Raw genomic sequence first — 14653 nt, 5'->3', positions numbered from 1 at the left:
TCATATTTTTTATGACCTCCATCTATCCTTCTGAAATGCAAAATGCATTGTGTCAAAGACGCTGGTGTGATCAAAACAGTTATTGAATGACTCTTTGTGAGGGCGGTGGGGGTGGTGGGCCGGGGGGTTGAGGGATAAGGAGGGCTGTGTGTGTATCGAAGCTGAGGTGGAAGAACGAGGGGAGGCGATTTCATGCTCTGGAAGTTGCATTTCATTTGAGCTCACTGCTGTGGTCTGCACCCCCCCCCCCCCCACACACACACACACACACACACTCCACCCCCCACCCCCTGCCCCGACACATCAATTCACTCTATGCATTTCTGCCACCTAGTGTTTGCTTGGGCCTCTACAGTGCTGCAGCCCGAGTGAAATAGAGTGAACCAGTCCACACCAGGAAACTGAGTCAGAGTCCAAATGAAATATCAGCCTTAGCTGCTGCTGAGAGTGAACACACCCAGACTCCAAATGAAGCCATCCAGGAGACATTGAGGATTCTTCACTCTCCACGTCCTCTGGAGAAGGAAGAGGAGGAGGAGGAGGACGAGACGATGATAAATCAAAACCCATGGCAGATTTCCACCTACAGAAACACTAAAACAGTACTTTGCCTCTACTGAACCCTCAACCCCCTAAGCCATCCTTCACCCCAGCATCCAAATGGGTCCAAAGGCTCCAACAAAATTGGACTTCTCTGGCTAGGTTTTTTATGTTTTTTAAAGCAACAGTATGTAGTAATGTGCCACTCTTTGAGGTATGTTTTTATACACCAAAACTCGTTACTGCTGCTTTAACAAACAAAAAAATCCTCATGGAACCAATTTTCTTGCTCTCAGAAATGAAAATGTCCAGGACCATGATTTAAAGTGTCATCATGATTGAGCGCTGTTCGCCGATGCCCCAGGTCACAATCACATGCCGGAGCTGGTTCAAAAGGGAACGCACATTAAAACCTCAGCTCCATCAATAAAGCTTCTTCTCTAATGAGCGAGGGAGAAAAACAGAGAGAGAGAGAGAGAGAGAGAGAGAGGGAGAGGGGATCGAGAGAAGGAGGAGGGGAGTGTCACTGGAAGGTTAGGTGGTTCTGTAGGTAAAGGTCAGTCTCATTTAAATGTCAAACAGCCACTGATGGCCACTGTGTCTGAAGAGAGCCCACCTCATTAGCGTACCCATGGCTAGGCCGGACGCCTGCTAACTGTTTAATGACACGCAACCTCCCTCTGCGCCCGTAACCACCACACACACCAAACATCTCAGAACAAGCACAGGTTAATTCAAGCGATGGTCAATCACGCGCAGGTAAATAGATAGCAGCCAACAGCAGTGGGCCAATAACATGGGGAAGCCCGGAGGCGATCCTGCATGCATCTGAATTCATCTCTTTAACTCTTGAAATCAACAAGCCATCAATTGTGCCAAGCTGCTTTAATGAACACTTTAAACTTCCTGCACAGAGCAAACCAGGCAAGGCCTAAGGCCTACGTTCAGCCTAAACCCCAGGTCCAGAGGTATTTAGAGTCACCCATTCACTCAACAACCTTCAGCATCTTTCTCTGGAAGCTATCAGCGTTGATCAATCAAATCTGGTCATCTCCATTGTCCAACAGCCCCAACCCCCAGACAGAAACATTCCCATGCCAGCTGATAGTGAACCCAAGGTGTGAACCCAGCGGAGCTCACAAAGGACAAAGGGGGGTGGTACTCACGGTCGTTGCATCGTGTGCCAGTGTAAGAGGTCATGGAGCAGTCGCAGGTGAAGTTCTCCCACTGCTGAATGCACACGCCCATGTTGGCGCAGGAGTCCTCCTGACACGTGGTGCTGGGGCCTGGCGTGAGGGGACGAGAACAGAGAACGGATGAGTGCACAAATGAACGAATGAACACCCCGAGAGAGAGGGAGGGAGAGAGAGAGAGAAAAGAGGTGGGGCGGGCGCAACACATGGGCAACGCCAACGGACATGCAGGGCGAGTACCCAACAGAATAACATATAAGAGAGAGAGTGTGCAAGAGAAAGAGAGAGAGAGTGAGAGTGAGAGAGAGTGAGAGAGAGAGTGCAAGAGAGAGAGAGAAAGAGAGAGTGCAAGAGAGAGAGAGAGAGAGAGAAATAGAGAGAGAAAGAGAGAGAGTGCAAGAGAGAGAAATATATAGAGAGGCATGCAGAACCACAGGTAATGTTAAACAGCAGAGATAGACAGAGTCAGACAGATGGCATTCCCTCTGAGCGTGACTCATGGACACTTCATCAAAAACAGTCAACAGGCAAGCAAAGGAAACAATAACAACACAAACAGAAAGAAACAAAAGGGAGGTGTTAACGTGACACAACTTGTGATCCTGACTAACACATGAGTTGTACACGTAGAAACACCTCCCAAATACCTCAACGCCCACCCAATTCATATTTCCATTTAAAGAAGTGCAAAAAGCTACTTTTAAAAAACTGAATTGAAACAACACATTTGTGATGACAGATGTATGTGTTTTTTTTTAAAACATCGTCACTCTGGTTTTCGTGAATTTAGTTGAGAAGTGTTCCGGGTTCGACACAAACGCGTCATTTTGCGGAAGCTTTCAAGACAGCTCATGCAAAAAAGACACAGGAAATAGAACTTAGAAAAGGTCGCTACATTAGGTGTTCAAGAAAACCAGGTGATCTAAAACAGGACGAACAAAAGCATCTGCATGCAACTGTTATGCTTTCACCGCAGTCGGCACTCATGCAAGACAGCGAGGAAAGAAAAAACATCTGGACGCCCCAAACCAAACAGCGTCTACCTCTGAATAGTCTGGCTGAAAGTGTGTCGTTATGTGACATGACGTGTGGTGAGGGTGTTTATGTTCACTTATGTTCACCTCACCCTCTCCCAGGACACTGCTCACTCATTAAAATACAACTCTGCCAAAGCCCTCTTTCAATGGAGCCCACGCAGATCTCATTAAAACTACTATGCTATAACCTTCACCTTATTGATAGCCTTATTGAAGGGCTCTATCATTAAAACAACTATGCTATAACCTTCACCTTACTGATGACCTTATTGAAGGGGCTCTATCATTCATGTCTAGCATAACTGATCAAGTTCTCCAATCATCTAAAGAGATGGGGTCTCCTATATCTTCTGAAAAGTCGTACTGTGCTTTTCCACTTTTTTTTTTTCCTTAAAAGCAATTCTGCCTATCGCACCTCTAACTTTCAACAACTCCCGTAAGTATCCAGCCACAGTCATAACATAAGGAATTCTATGTGACAGGCTCAGGAGTTGTTGCATGAGCTGAGTCGTTCAGCTAGTCTGCTCATTCATAATTTACACTATTCACTGGCGGAAAAATGTAATATGACGGGGGCATAAACACACACTCACACACACACACATTCACAATCACCTCCACACACACACACACACACACACACACACACACACACACACACACACACACACACACACACACACACACACACACACACACAGCTTGAATTTCTAAAATGCATGAGCGGCGTGTCAACATGTGTACTCCCCGGCCTGAAAAGGCCCATAAATTAGCCGGGGCTAATCATAGGTTGGGTGCTCGCTAGCGACAAGGTGGCATCTCCTCCTGCAAATTTAATAGACCCTCCTGTTATGGACAGCTAGATGAGCCACCATTAGCAAGGGACGCAGAGGACGGGGGGTACAAGTGAGGGAGAGAGAGAGAGAGAGAGAGGGGAGATAGCGAGAGAGAAAGAGAGAAAGAGAGAAAGAGAGAGAGAGAGAGAGAAAGAGAGAGAGAGAGAGAGAGAGGGAGAGGGAGAGGGAGAAGGAGAGGGAGGGAGAGAGATCACCAACAACGATGCTCAGACAACATAATTACAGCCCGGAGAAGGAGCTCATGTTTTATTTACATTTCTCCCCTGGAAAGGATTATCATTTCTTATCTCTCTTTCCTCTCTCTATTTCTCTCTCTCTCTGTCTCTCTCTCTCTCTCTCTCTCTCTGTCTCTCTCTCTCTCTCTGTCTCTCGCTCTACCCTCCCACCCCACTATCTCAGAGGAGAGCTGTGCTTCCAGTGAGTGATCAGCTCCTGCAGCGAGGGCACTGGCAAAGTGACACCATCACACACACCACCACCACCACCACCAGCAGCACCACCCATTACACACACTTGACACTTTCAGCCAGACTTCAGGAGGGTGAAGGGAGCAGAGAGGCGGAGTTGAACCGTCTACCTTGGAGGTCGGCTTTGGTGAAACCAACTTTAGTTGGCGAGAAAGACAGAGGGGACAGAGAGAAAGGTAGAGATGGACAGATAGAGAGAGAGACAGAGAGAGAAATAGAGAGAGAGAGAGAGAGAGAGAGAGAGATGGGGGAGAGAAGTGAATAGAGCACAGTTAGTCAGGGAACAGTAAGGGTTAGTCAGCGATCAGGTCAGTGGATTAGCTTTACAGTCTCTGGAAATTTCCAGAAAGCAGCTCTGGAAGGGATCTGTAATGGATCTGGCCCAGATATGGCGTGGAGCCGGCCGATCCGTTACAGATCCATCAGAGAGTCAGTTGCCAACGGAGACTGTTTAAAAGAGGGCTACATTGCAACTGTTAAAGAGGGTAACATTAGAACGATTGAGCAGAAGTTGCCTGGGAAAAAAACAGCTGGATTGAGGACATTAACAGTTAATTGCTGTCATGAGTGCAGTTGTTTGTACTCCATTTGGACTAATGTGTAGAGATTCCAGACTGCAGCCTTTTTCACTTTGATGATGGGGCTCCATCTAGTGGCTGGACTATGCAACAACAGTTCTCTTCAAATCTAAAGCGTAAACTGTTGTGTCAGAGGCATTGCTGTGGATTCAGTAGTAGTAGTAGTTTAGTAGGGTGAAGGGAAAGATAGTCAGCGTAGTTTAGTAGGGTGAAGGGAAAGATGGTCAGTGTAGTTTACTGGAGGATTAAGGACACACATTCTGTGTGGTTGGACAAAGCTCTTAGGTAGGGGCGGTGCGCAGTGGAAGCCTACCGTCACATCCACGTTCAATCTGCCCGCTGCGGAACAGTGCGTCGTTGATCAGGTCCGGTAGACGGCCGTTGAGATCCACGGAGGCCAGGCAGCCCTGGAAGCCCTCGCGGGACACCACCAGCTTGGGCAGGTTCTGGTACATGTTGGGTCCGAGCCCAGCCACAAACAAATCACCTGGGGAGGAGGAACAAAAGGAGAGGACTGGCTAACATGCCACTGACACATACTACAAATGAATCTCACAATGGTGATTGGATGGAAAAGTGTATGGCTTGGTTGAAGCCACTTTGTTTGGTTCCCATTTACAGAGTGTGAGTGTATGGAGGATTTTTCTGAATCCTCCTAATTGAAGTGTAATGGATTATAATAAATAAACTTCACCTTTGACTCATTAATTCTGTACAACGTTTTGTTATTCGAATATCCCACAATCCCAGACTACTCAAGAGCAAAGAGCGTGTGAGCTGGTGTCAAAGGATGTCATGTTTCAGCACTCACCTTTGAGGTCCAGGTTCTTGGCTCCGTTGACCACTTGGCTGACAGACTTGGTGTCCACTTTGAGGGTGTGCGTGTTGGTGGAGTCCCGGGTGATGACCACGCTGTGCCACTGGTTGTCGTTGAGGGGGCTGTCGCTGTTACCCTTCAGTAGACTGGGGCCATTGCCCAGGTCAAAGACGTAGTGGATGAACCTGGAGAGGAGAGGAAGCACAAGGAGGGCTACTCAACTGCTCCACTTCCTTCAAGAGCCCCTCACCTAAAGGGTGCTTATCCTCACACAACACACAAGGGTACTCCTCTGTCTGTCATCTCATTCAGAGAGAGAGAGAGAGAGAGAGAGAGAGAGAGGCGGCTGTATCTTCAAGTGGGTAAAGTGACAGTGAGAGGACACAACTGTCTACACTGAACCAACAGTCACCGTAAACAGCTACTGAGTTCTGTCACAGCACTTCTCTGTTGTTCAAACAAGAGCCCTCGTGCTTGACAGTGGCATGACCATTCATGATAGGAAAGCTACCTCTGCCAGACAGACATCAAAGCCCGTTTCTGAGGGGTGAGTGTGAAGCTTTTTCATCAATTTATGGTCCCTCAACAGACGTCTTCAACGGTCACATCACTAAAAATAGAGCTGAAAAGCATGATGAACCGATCTACCTAATCTATGGAGGGTTGGGAAAAGGCCAAATATTATCATTTTTTACCCTTGCTTTTTTTATAGATAACATTTTTCTTCTGATCTCAAGATGGAAAATCTGGCCTCTGAAGCTTTCTCTAGGCTCTGTAGACAAATTGATTTGTCCTGCTTTTGTGGCCCTAGTTTTGATCATGTGACCATGTAGTGAAAGAAGTCTATTTCCACTCAGGATAAGAACAAAAAAAGCCCTCCAAGTGAAATCGATGGAGATTGTAACACCTTCAAAATCGTACTCTGAAAAAGAAACTGCCTTCTTGTGTGAGAAATCCTTCTCAAATGATTCCCATTTTAATTAATTACAGAATAACGGCTATAAAGAGATATTTTTACTCTAGTACGCAAACAACCCCTCCTGCCCCCTCCCTCTCTCACCCCTTCACCAGCTCCACCGCGATGAAGTCGTTGCCGTCGCCGCTGTTGAAGAAGATAAAGCCGTCGGACGTAGTGGTCTTGAACTGGAAGAAGAGGTGCATTGTGGTGTAGGCCTGCAGCGTGGCCAGGCCCAGGTAGCTGCCCTTGGTCTTGAAGGTGACGGGGTCGGCGATGATGGAACGCATGCCGAAGCGTGCGTTGAGCTCGCACGACTCAATGTCGCCGTTCTTGCACATGTCGATGTAGAGCATGCCGTTGAACTTGAGACCCTGCAGGTGCCCGATGAAGCTGGACGGGGGTTGGGACATGAAGCGGCGCTCCGTCACGATGCCCGTCTCCACGCTGTGGAACTCCAACCTGGTGTGATCACCCGCCATCTGGCCTGGAGAGGTGCGAGAGAGAGAAAGAGAGACAGACAGACAGACAGACAGATAGATAGATAGATAGATAGATAGATAGATAGATAGATAGATAGATAGATAGATAATGACAGAAGGCGAGGGACAGATAGAGAAGGTGACGGGAAAAGAGAGAGAACGTATAGGCAGGCAGAAAGAAAAGAGAGGAGAGCAGAAGGAAATATTGAAAAAAGAAAGAAAAAAGACGTTAGACCACCTGTCTCCTTCTCATTTCCAGAAAGGAAACATCCTCCTGTTGTGGGAGCAGCATGGCGACACAAACACGTGCATCCGTCAATGCAAAACACCTCCCCCACCCCCACCCCCTTCCTACCCCCTCAAGCTTGATTGATTCCCTTTTAATTTGAAACGATTTCCAGCCTCATTAAGCAACACAGGAGAAGAAGATAATCACATGCTGACTGCTCTTCCCCACAGCACAGTCATTTTTATTGGCGTTCAATTCATTAGTGTTGCCTCACTGTGTTCTTACACTCCGACAAATGGCTGTCAGATACACTACGCAGGTGCACTCAACTACATACGTACGCCTGCACGAGTCTCTCCAGACAGGAAATTGGTGTTTGTGTGATTAAAAGGTAGTGTAGCGGGTCTAAACATGACTTGAGCAATTGTGGGACTTGTTTCCAATTGGTGGCAGGCTTTCCTTCTAAAGTTGGTCCGAACTTTACAAAAGAACCTGTCTCCTTTGTTGCTTTCTAATTGAATCTGCACAAATACTTTGAGTTTGTGAGGCAATGGATTCATTTCAGAATGTATCAACTTCGCTATAAAACACACTGTTCTAACCCCACATTCCATTGCCTTGTCCAGTGCCTTGGGTCATTTAAAAATATATCCTGTGGTGCAAGACTAGATACACAGAGTCAGCACTTGTTTCTGTGTTTTGTTTCAAATGTGTTTGGTCCATACCTTCAGCCACATCATCGTCCACCATGAGTTTCAAGTTTTTACCGCGCCGGATCACTCGTACCGAATGCCACTCGTTGTCATTCAGCTTTTGGCCGGCGTACAGAGTCTCGGGGCCCTTGCCTGAGAATGATGACTTGTTAGTTTGGACTCTTTAAGTGTCACTCTGCAAACCCAATATTTGCTTTGCTTTCATGTCTGGCTAGTGAAATGTACCCACATAAATGTGCCCTGGACAGAAAGTAGGTGACCTTGGTTAAACTGTCACATAAATGCATTTAACCCCACCAAAAGCAATAGTAATAGTAGTAGTAATTTAATACTAGTTGGACAAAATTATATTCTTTTACATATAAGGAAAAATATGGTGCTTGTGAAAACCATACTATATCACGTCTTCTCTTCAAAGCAAAGATTGGGTTTGCCCATTACCTGGTAAGCAGCAACAATATTCACAGTCATTGACATTGATTTTCATATTTCACACAGACGCAAATGGATACTCCAGTATTTACCTAAATGTACAGTTAAATCATCTAGATAATTTTTTTTAAACAGTGTAACTGGCAACTGCTTTTACTCATAAGAGGCCATCTGATGTCCCCAAGCATAAACAGCTTGGATTAAAAAGGTACATTTATTCCACTTCAGTGCACAGATTTTCCTCACACAATCCATAATGCCCCATCTACATTTCAAAGACAAATTAGTCTAATTTACTGGGCTATTTTATCCAATAATGTGTGGAGTCCTGTAGAATATGTTTGCCTTTAGAAATCAATTCCTTTCCTTGCCAATAAAGTTTATTTAAAAATTCAGAGGAGATCAATGCCACTGATTACAGCCCAAACTTAGTGGTCAGGTCATAATTGATTCCAATTACACCAGCTCTCTGGCCTCGATGGATGTGGGCACACGCACACACACACACACACACACACACACACACACACACACACACACACACACACACACACACACACACACACACACACACACACACACACACACACACACACACACACACCACTCCATTTTATTTCAACAGGATCACTCTTGTTTGAACTGACACTACCGTTTTGATTGGAGATGTTGGGTTAGGTCATCTCCACTGAAGCTCTTTTCATAAGTATGTTTGCTCTGGGTGTTCAACAGCAACGTTTGCTGTCTCTTTTTTGAATTTGTCTTTACACCACACTCTCCTCAGCCAGGTAATTTAGTCAAACACACACACACACACACACACACACACACACACACACACACATACACACACACACGCACAAGCACACGCACACGCACACGCACACGCACACACACACGCACACGCACACGCACACGCACACGCACACGCACACGCACACGCACACGCACACGCACACACACACAAACCTGTGCATCTTCAATTCAAATCTTAAATTCCCAACGTTGGTCCACTGCTCTCAAAAATCATTCACAGGTCGATCAGAGATCAAGTCCTCTGTGACCTTGACCATTGCTCAATCTCATCCTGCTCATCTTTATATTTTCCCTCTCTCCTAGTCTAGCACTGGGCCTGCTGCTGCTTCTGCTGCTTCAGACCTGATGATGGAATATCAATGACAAAGTCAGGCAGCCAGGGGGGATCGCATTAAATGTATGCAGTCAGATGTTTCATTGATCTGTCAGTCACAAACTCAAAAGTGGATCTGAGTGCATACAAGGCAAAAACAAAATAAAAAATACCAAGACCAAGACCAGGGACCTTGAGTAGCAAAGTTGGAGACCTCATTATAAGATTTTAAGAAGTCTTAGTCATGCTTTGGAAATGCTTTGGAGGCCAGTAGATAGAACCTATTTATGAGTAAGAGCAGTTCCACTGATAAGACACTCACTCACTCACTCGAGTCTTTCCACTACCGCTACGGGGGAAAGGAGAGGAGATGCTAATTCAAAATGATCAGCCTTTCCAATCCCACAGATATTCAATTAGGTCAGCATGATGTGTCATGTCTTGCAATTGGCTCAAAATAAAACTTTCTGATACTGCTAAAACACTGATGATTACACTTATATTGTTATCATACAATAACGTCATGCTTCTATCGTTCAGGTTCAATGCCCCACACTGTACTGTACACATAATATATTCTTTAAAAGAGCAAAAAAGTGGAGTGGTGACTTACTGGAGTTACAGTTTATCCTGACACAATCTAGATGGGGAAGAATAAGTGACAGATGAAATCGCATCCTTCAAGGTTACAGCTGCAGACATCCAAAATCACAGAAACTCCACCTTCCGGGGACAGGCACATGCAGGCGGTGGGCGGCCATTTTGTGTCAGGGTGGTATGGGTAACATCACAGCGTTCTACTTTGGAGTCATTAACTGACTAAAGCTGTTCTGAAACGCACTGTGTTATCTGAAATGGGGAGGGACCTCAGTGCAAGGACTGCTGAGTTAGGAGGTGTTTAGATAAAAGGCTGTTTCTACATAATAACTGTGTTATCATTGTAATAAATAACTCTATCAGTTATCTAGTAATTACAGTTCTTATGGGCTTTTCTGCTAAAGATATCTAAAGTATAAAGGTTTCTTAACATATCTAAAATGGCCGCCAACTGTTACTGGCTAAACGGATTTGATGACCCAGACTTTTCGCTATTTCTAATAACTTTGTCAATTCCAATTTCTATTCCTTTCAGACACGTACATAAAGCCTGCGATCTACATACACCAAAACATGATTATCATGATCTGGCGTTCAAATGGGTTCAGAGCTATAAACGTCCTGGGTCGAACATCCATCCATGTAGCCAGGATCCGTCATGTGCCGTCAACCGCAACAGAACAGTGGAAGCAAACAGCCTCGGTCCAACAAGCACCAGCACCGTACAGTGGCCTACAGGCTGACCCCATGGAACCCTTCTGGGTGGCGATGCAGAGCAAGCGCTCCGTGTGACTTAGCTCAGGATTAGATGAGCCCAATACAATGAAGAGTGGCAGTGCAAGTGTGTGTGTGTGTGTGTGTGTGTGTGTGTGTGTGTGTGTGTGTGTGTGTGTGTGTGTGTGTGTGTGTGTGAAAACGTCTTGGACGCGGTGATGGGCGAATGAGAGAAGATGGGCGGACGTCCACAACATCATCCGTATGACAGGAGAGAGTGATGTGTGTGTCTCGAACTTAATAAGATATGGTTGTTAGCGTAAGAAAATGAAAAGTATAATATGCGTCTTCTGTATTGACATTAATGCCATAGCTGACTTGTGAGATGATGAAATCATAGTGAGCTGATGCCTATATAAGCTGTAGGTGGGTGAAATACAGCACCACCAGCTCAGCATTCGTTTCTGTTGTTGTGCGACCGTGCTTCACTAGAGTATGTAGGTGCGGATGGCTTCTTCAGCTTGAGTAGTTCTATTAGTGTGTGTGTGCTATGTAACTGTGAGTAAGTGTTTGTGTGTGGCGACTATAATTCTATTTTTATGTGTTTGTACACACATATATTTCTATATTGTGTGTACATGTTTGTGCATTAGTTAGTGTTATTCATATTTAACATAACTACTGCATTATGCATTCATTAATATATACTATGTGTGTGCCTTAAATTTCCATATGCCTTTAAATTTCCGTCTATGCGATATACATGTACAGGATGTGTGTGTGTGTGTGTGTGTGTGTTTAACATGAGCGTGTTTAGCCACCATCTGCAGGTGCACTGGTTGCTCTGGTCGCAGGGCTGTTTGCCCAGCGGGCCGCAGGCTACAGGCCATTGAAGGGGTGAGTACCATCTTTTGACAAGGCATGGGGCACGCCGCCAACAGCAGGGGATGCTAATGAGTTAGAATGGAAACCTGATGGCAACCAAACCAAACCAAACCAAAAACCAACACAAAACAAAAAAAAAATCTTATCAAAGATTTAGAGGTCTGGGCACATTGATGTAGTTAGATCCATTATATACATGCAGCAATGGCTAACGTATACGTAAATATATATGTTTTTAAAGAACAAGCTTTAGACTAGCTTAACTTTTCACTCGATATGAGTGATACTATACGATATGCGGTTAAATTTGAATAAAAGTATAACAATTATAATTATAACTAAATTTGAAGATAATCAATTACTGAATTTGTTTTTCCTGAATTACTTTGGGCTAACTTTTATTGAACTGTTTAACTAAATTACTTTTATGGTGTACAAAGTGCCATTTTGTTTACCAAGAAATCTAAAGATGGCAATTCAATAGTGAGAAAAATATGATCTTACATAGTCATTGTTTAGATTTATATGGCACTGAAATGTCAATACCATGAGAAAATGATCATGATATGATCCGGGCAAAAGATGTGCCATGACAAAGCAGTATGGACACTGACGTTAGGTGGTTAGACTGAATGAGATATCGCCTGTCCAAAAAACATTTCAGCAACAAAGCCGGAGGGAGAGAGAGAGAGCGAGAGAGAGGGAGAGAGAGAGAGAGAGCACAAACACACTTTCATGCAGTTAAACACACATTATATGCTCGGGGAGGAGAGAAAGTTAGAGATGTAAGAGTTGTCAGTCAGCCAAGAAAAAAGAAAAAGAACATAGGAACAAACAAAAAGCAGACCACGAGAAAGGACTCCGGAAACCTCCGGAAAAGAACTTTCAAAAAGGCCCCCCAAAATACAGAAACTCATAACGTAAAAAAACACTCTGACAGGGAGCAGACTACAAAGCCTCTCGTGGAGAGGGGGAAGATGGAAAGAGGTCGAGAGGTCATCGTCGTTGTCGCGGATACCTAGGTTGACGGTGAGCTTGACACGTCCGCCGTCCAGCTCGAGGCGGAGTGTGTCAGCGGAGTTGCGCGAGGTGGCAGCCATGAGGATGCCGTAGGCGCGCTGGGAGTTGAAGCGCAGGGACACGTCCTCAGCCTCCGTGTGAATCACCTGCGGCATGACCACCTTCATGTACATGCTGCCGTCAAAGCTCAGGATGGACGCCTCTGTGGGACAGAGGGGACAGATAGGACAGGTTAGGACAGGAGACAGGAGTTCATTATCAATAATCAGCAATTCAACGCATTCATTACACTAGTGCGCCCATCAAGGCACTTCTTTTAGAATGCTTATAATAAACATGTTTAGCTGGGTAGTAGGCCATGATTCTGGCATGCCTATAGTGGAGCCCAGTGCACTGCAATTTAAGAAAACACAAGCAAATAAACAAAACACAAACAAATAGACAAAACACGAACAAATAGACAAAACACAAGCAAATAAACAAAACACAAACAAATAGACAAAACACTTTGCAATTTGACAACAGACATTGTTGGTACACCTGGAATTCATTCACTGTGTGATTTAATCAGGAAACAGCCAGCTCCTATCCTCCAAACAATCACTTTAACTGTAGCCTGGAGTCACCTGAACTACGCCCCCTTGACGTGGTGAACAAGACCTCAAGTCACCAAGAACTCCTTCTGTCGTTCTCCCCACTCTCTCAGGAGAGCATCCATCTCTCTCTCTCTCTCCCTGCTCTCTCAAAGGAGCAGACCCTCGCTCTCTTACCTCTACTGCTCTCAAGCTCTCTGACCTAAGGTCCCCCTTCACTGTGTAGTCTGCTCGGGGCAGACGCACCAAACTCTTTTTCTGACGGCAGCGACTGCCTATTGTGCCTACAACAGTATTTCGAAAAACGCAATTACAAACTGCAAAATTAAACACGACTCATTACAGAAACACACTGCAAATTCAGACAACACACCTCATTACAGAAATGTGCTGCAATTACACCAAATGGCAAATGAACACGTCTAGACAGCTTGTTTGTTTTTTGTTTTTTAATTGCTGCCCGGTTTGTGACTCGTGACATTTTGAAGTTGGCTATCCGTCAGTGGTGTTAGAAAATTAGCTAATATGTAAGTTTTGTTTGGTTTATTTTAACATCGCATGATTTTATGATGATATTAATTCAGATACCTGCTGTTAACAAAGTGTGCTTTTTATTAGCAAGCCAATTAAAATAACCTGACGAAATGAACACAATTCATTGTGAAACACGCTATAATAGCTGGCTATAATGTTAATAGTTACTTTCAGAACCCGTAATTGGGGACAAGTAATTAACAATTTCAAAAAGCATGCCCAAACCTGTTCATCATTTCTAAGTGTCCTCTGGAAACACTTGCATTGTTGTGTTGGCGTAACTGCAACGTGTTTCTGAAATGTGTCGTGGTGTTTGAATTTGCAGTGCGTTTTCTAAATGCTCCGCGTGTGATGTAAAATTGATGAAGATGTTTTCTTAATTTGCCTGTGTTTTTTTCGATTTGCATGTGTTTTCTAAAGCTGTAGTGTGTTGACCCCCAGAGCCACCATAGTTTACAGCATGGATAAGGAACTATTCTTGGCATGTGTGCTTCCTGGTTATCTAACCCTAGCCCTCTAAGCACCTTGTTTTAAGCAAGTAGAAGCATACAAAAGGCAAGATGTGTTCACGCACATGTGTGAATCAAAAAATGCAAACATAGCCATGTAGACCAGAAAGAAAATCATTAATGCATAAGGTTAGGTTTTGTTGTGCAATGAAAATGAGTTACAGTGTTTATATATTATAGATGCTTATACTTTGGGATCACAGAATTGTTCTGTTTGAGGGATGTTTATTGTACTATTTACACAGCACAAACAGCAGCTTCATTTCACTGCAGATGATGCATGCTAATGGCATAATGCATGTAATGAGTGCTTATGGATTTAAAGATGCAAATGCAAAACACACACACACACACACACACACACACACACAC

At 44.6% G+C, this 14653-nt stretch overlaps 1 protein-coding gene across 12 annotated transcripts in view; it reads right to left on the bottom strand.

The window, feature by feature from the left end:
- Positions 1-14653, bottom strand: part of nrxn3b (neurexin 3b) — a 229725-nt gene that overhangs the window by 124631 nt on the left and 90441 nt on the right. For 7 of the 12 annotated variants that reach the window (XM_042709849.1, XM_042709855.1, XM_042709853.1 and 4 more), the window contains 8 exons: positions 12644-12847; positions 10043-10069; positions 7881-8000; positions 6550-6931; positions 5484-5674; positions 4986-5159; positions 4205-4231; positions 1707-1826 (listed from right to left, as the gene is read on the bottom strand). In XM_042709849.1, the coding sequence (XP_042565783.1) occupies positions 1707-1826; positions 4205-4231; positions 4986-5159; positions 5484-5674; positions 6550-6931; positions 7881-8000; positions 10043-10069; positions 12644-12847 (1245 nt within the window). The remainder of the gene's footprint in view (positions 1-1706; positions 1827-4204; positions 4232-4985; positions 5160-5483; positions 5675-6549; positions 6932-7880; positions 8001-10042; positions 10070-12643; positions 12848-14653) is intronic. The other 5 variants (XM_031581679.2, XM_031581683.2, XM_031581678.2 and 2 more) reach the window with 1 other exon arrangement.

The sequence above is a fragment of the Clupea harengus genome, chromosome 15 (genome assembly GCF_900700415.2).
Source record: "Clupea harengus chromosome 15, Ch_v2.0.2, whole genome shotgun sequence".
Classification (NCBI taxonomy): domain Eukaryota; kingdom Metazoa; phylum Chordata; class Actinopteri; order Clupeiformes; family Clupeidae; genus Clupea; species Clupea harengus.
Note: the sequence above shows the minus strand (reverse complement) of the source record. Positions and strands in the feature narration are given on the sequence as shown.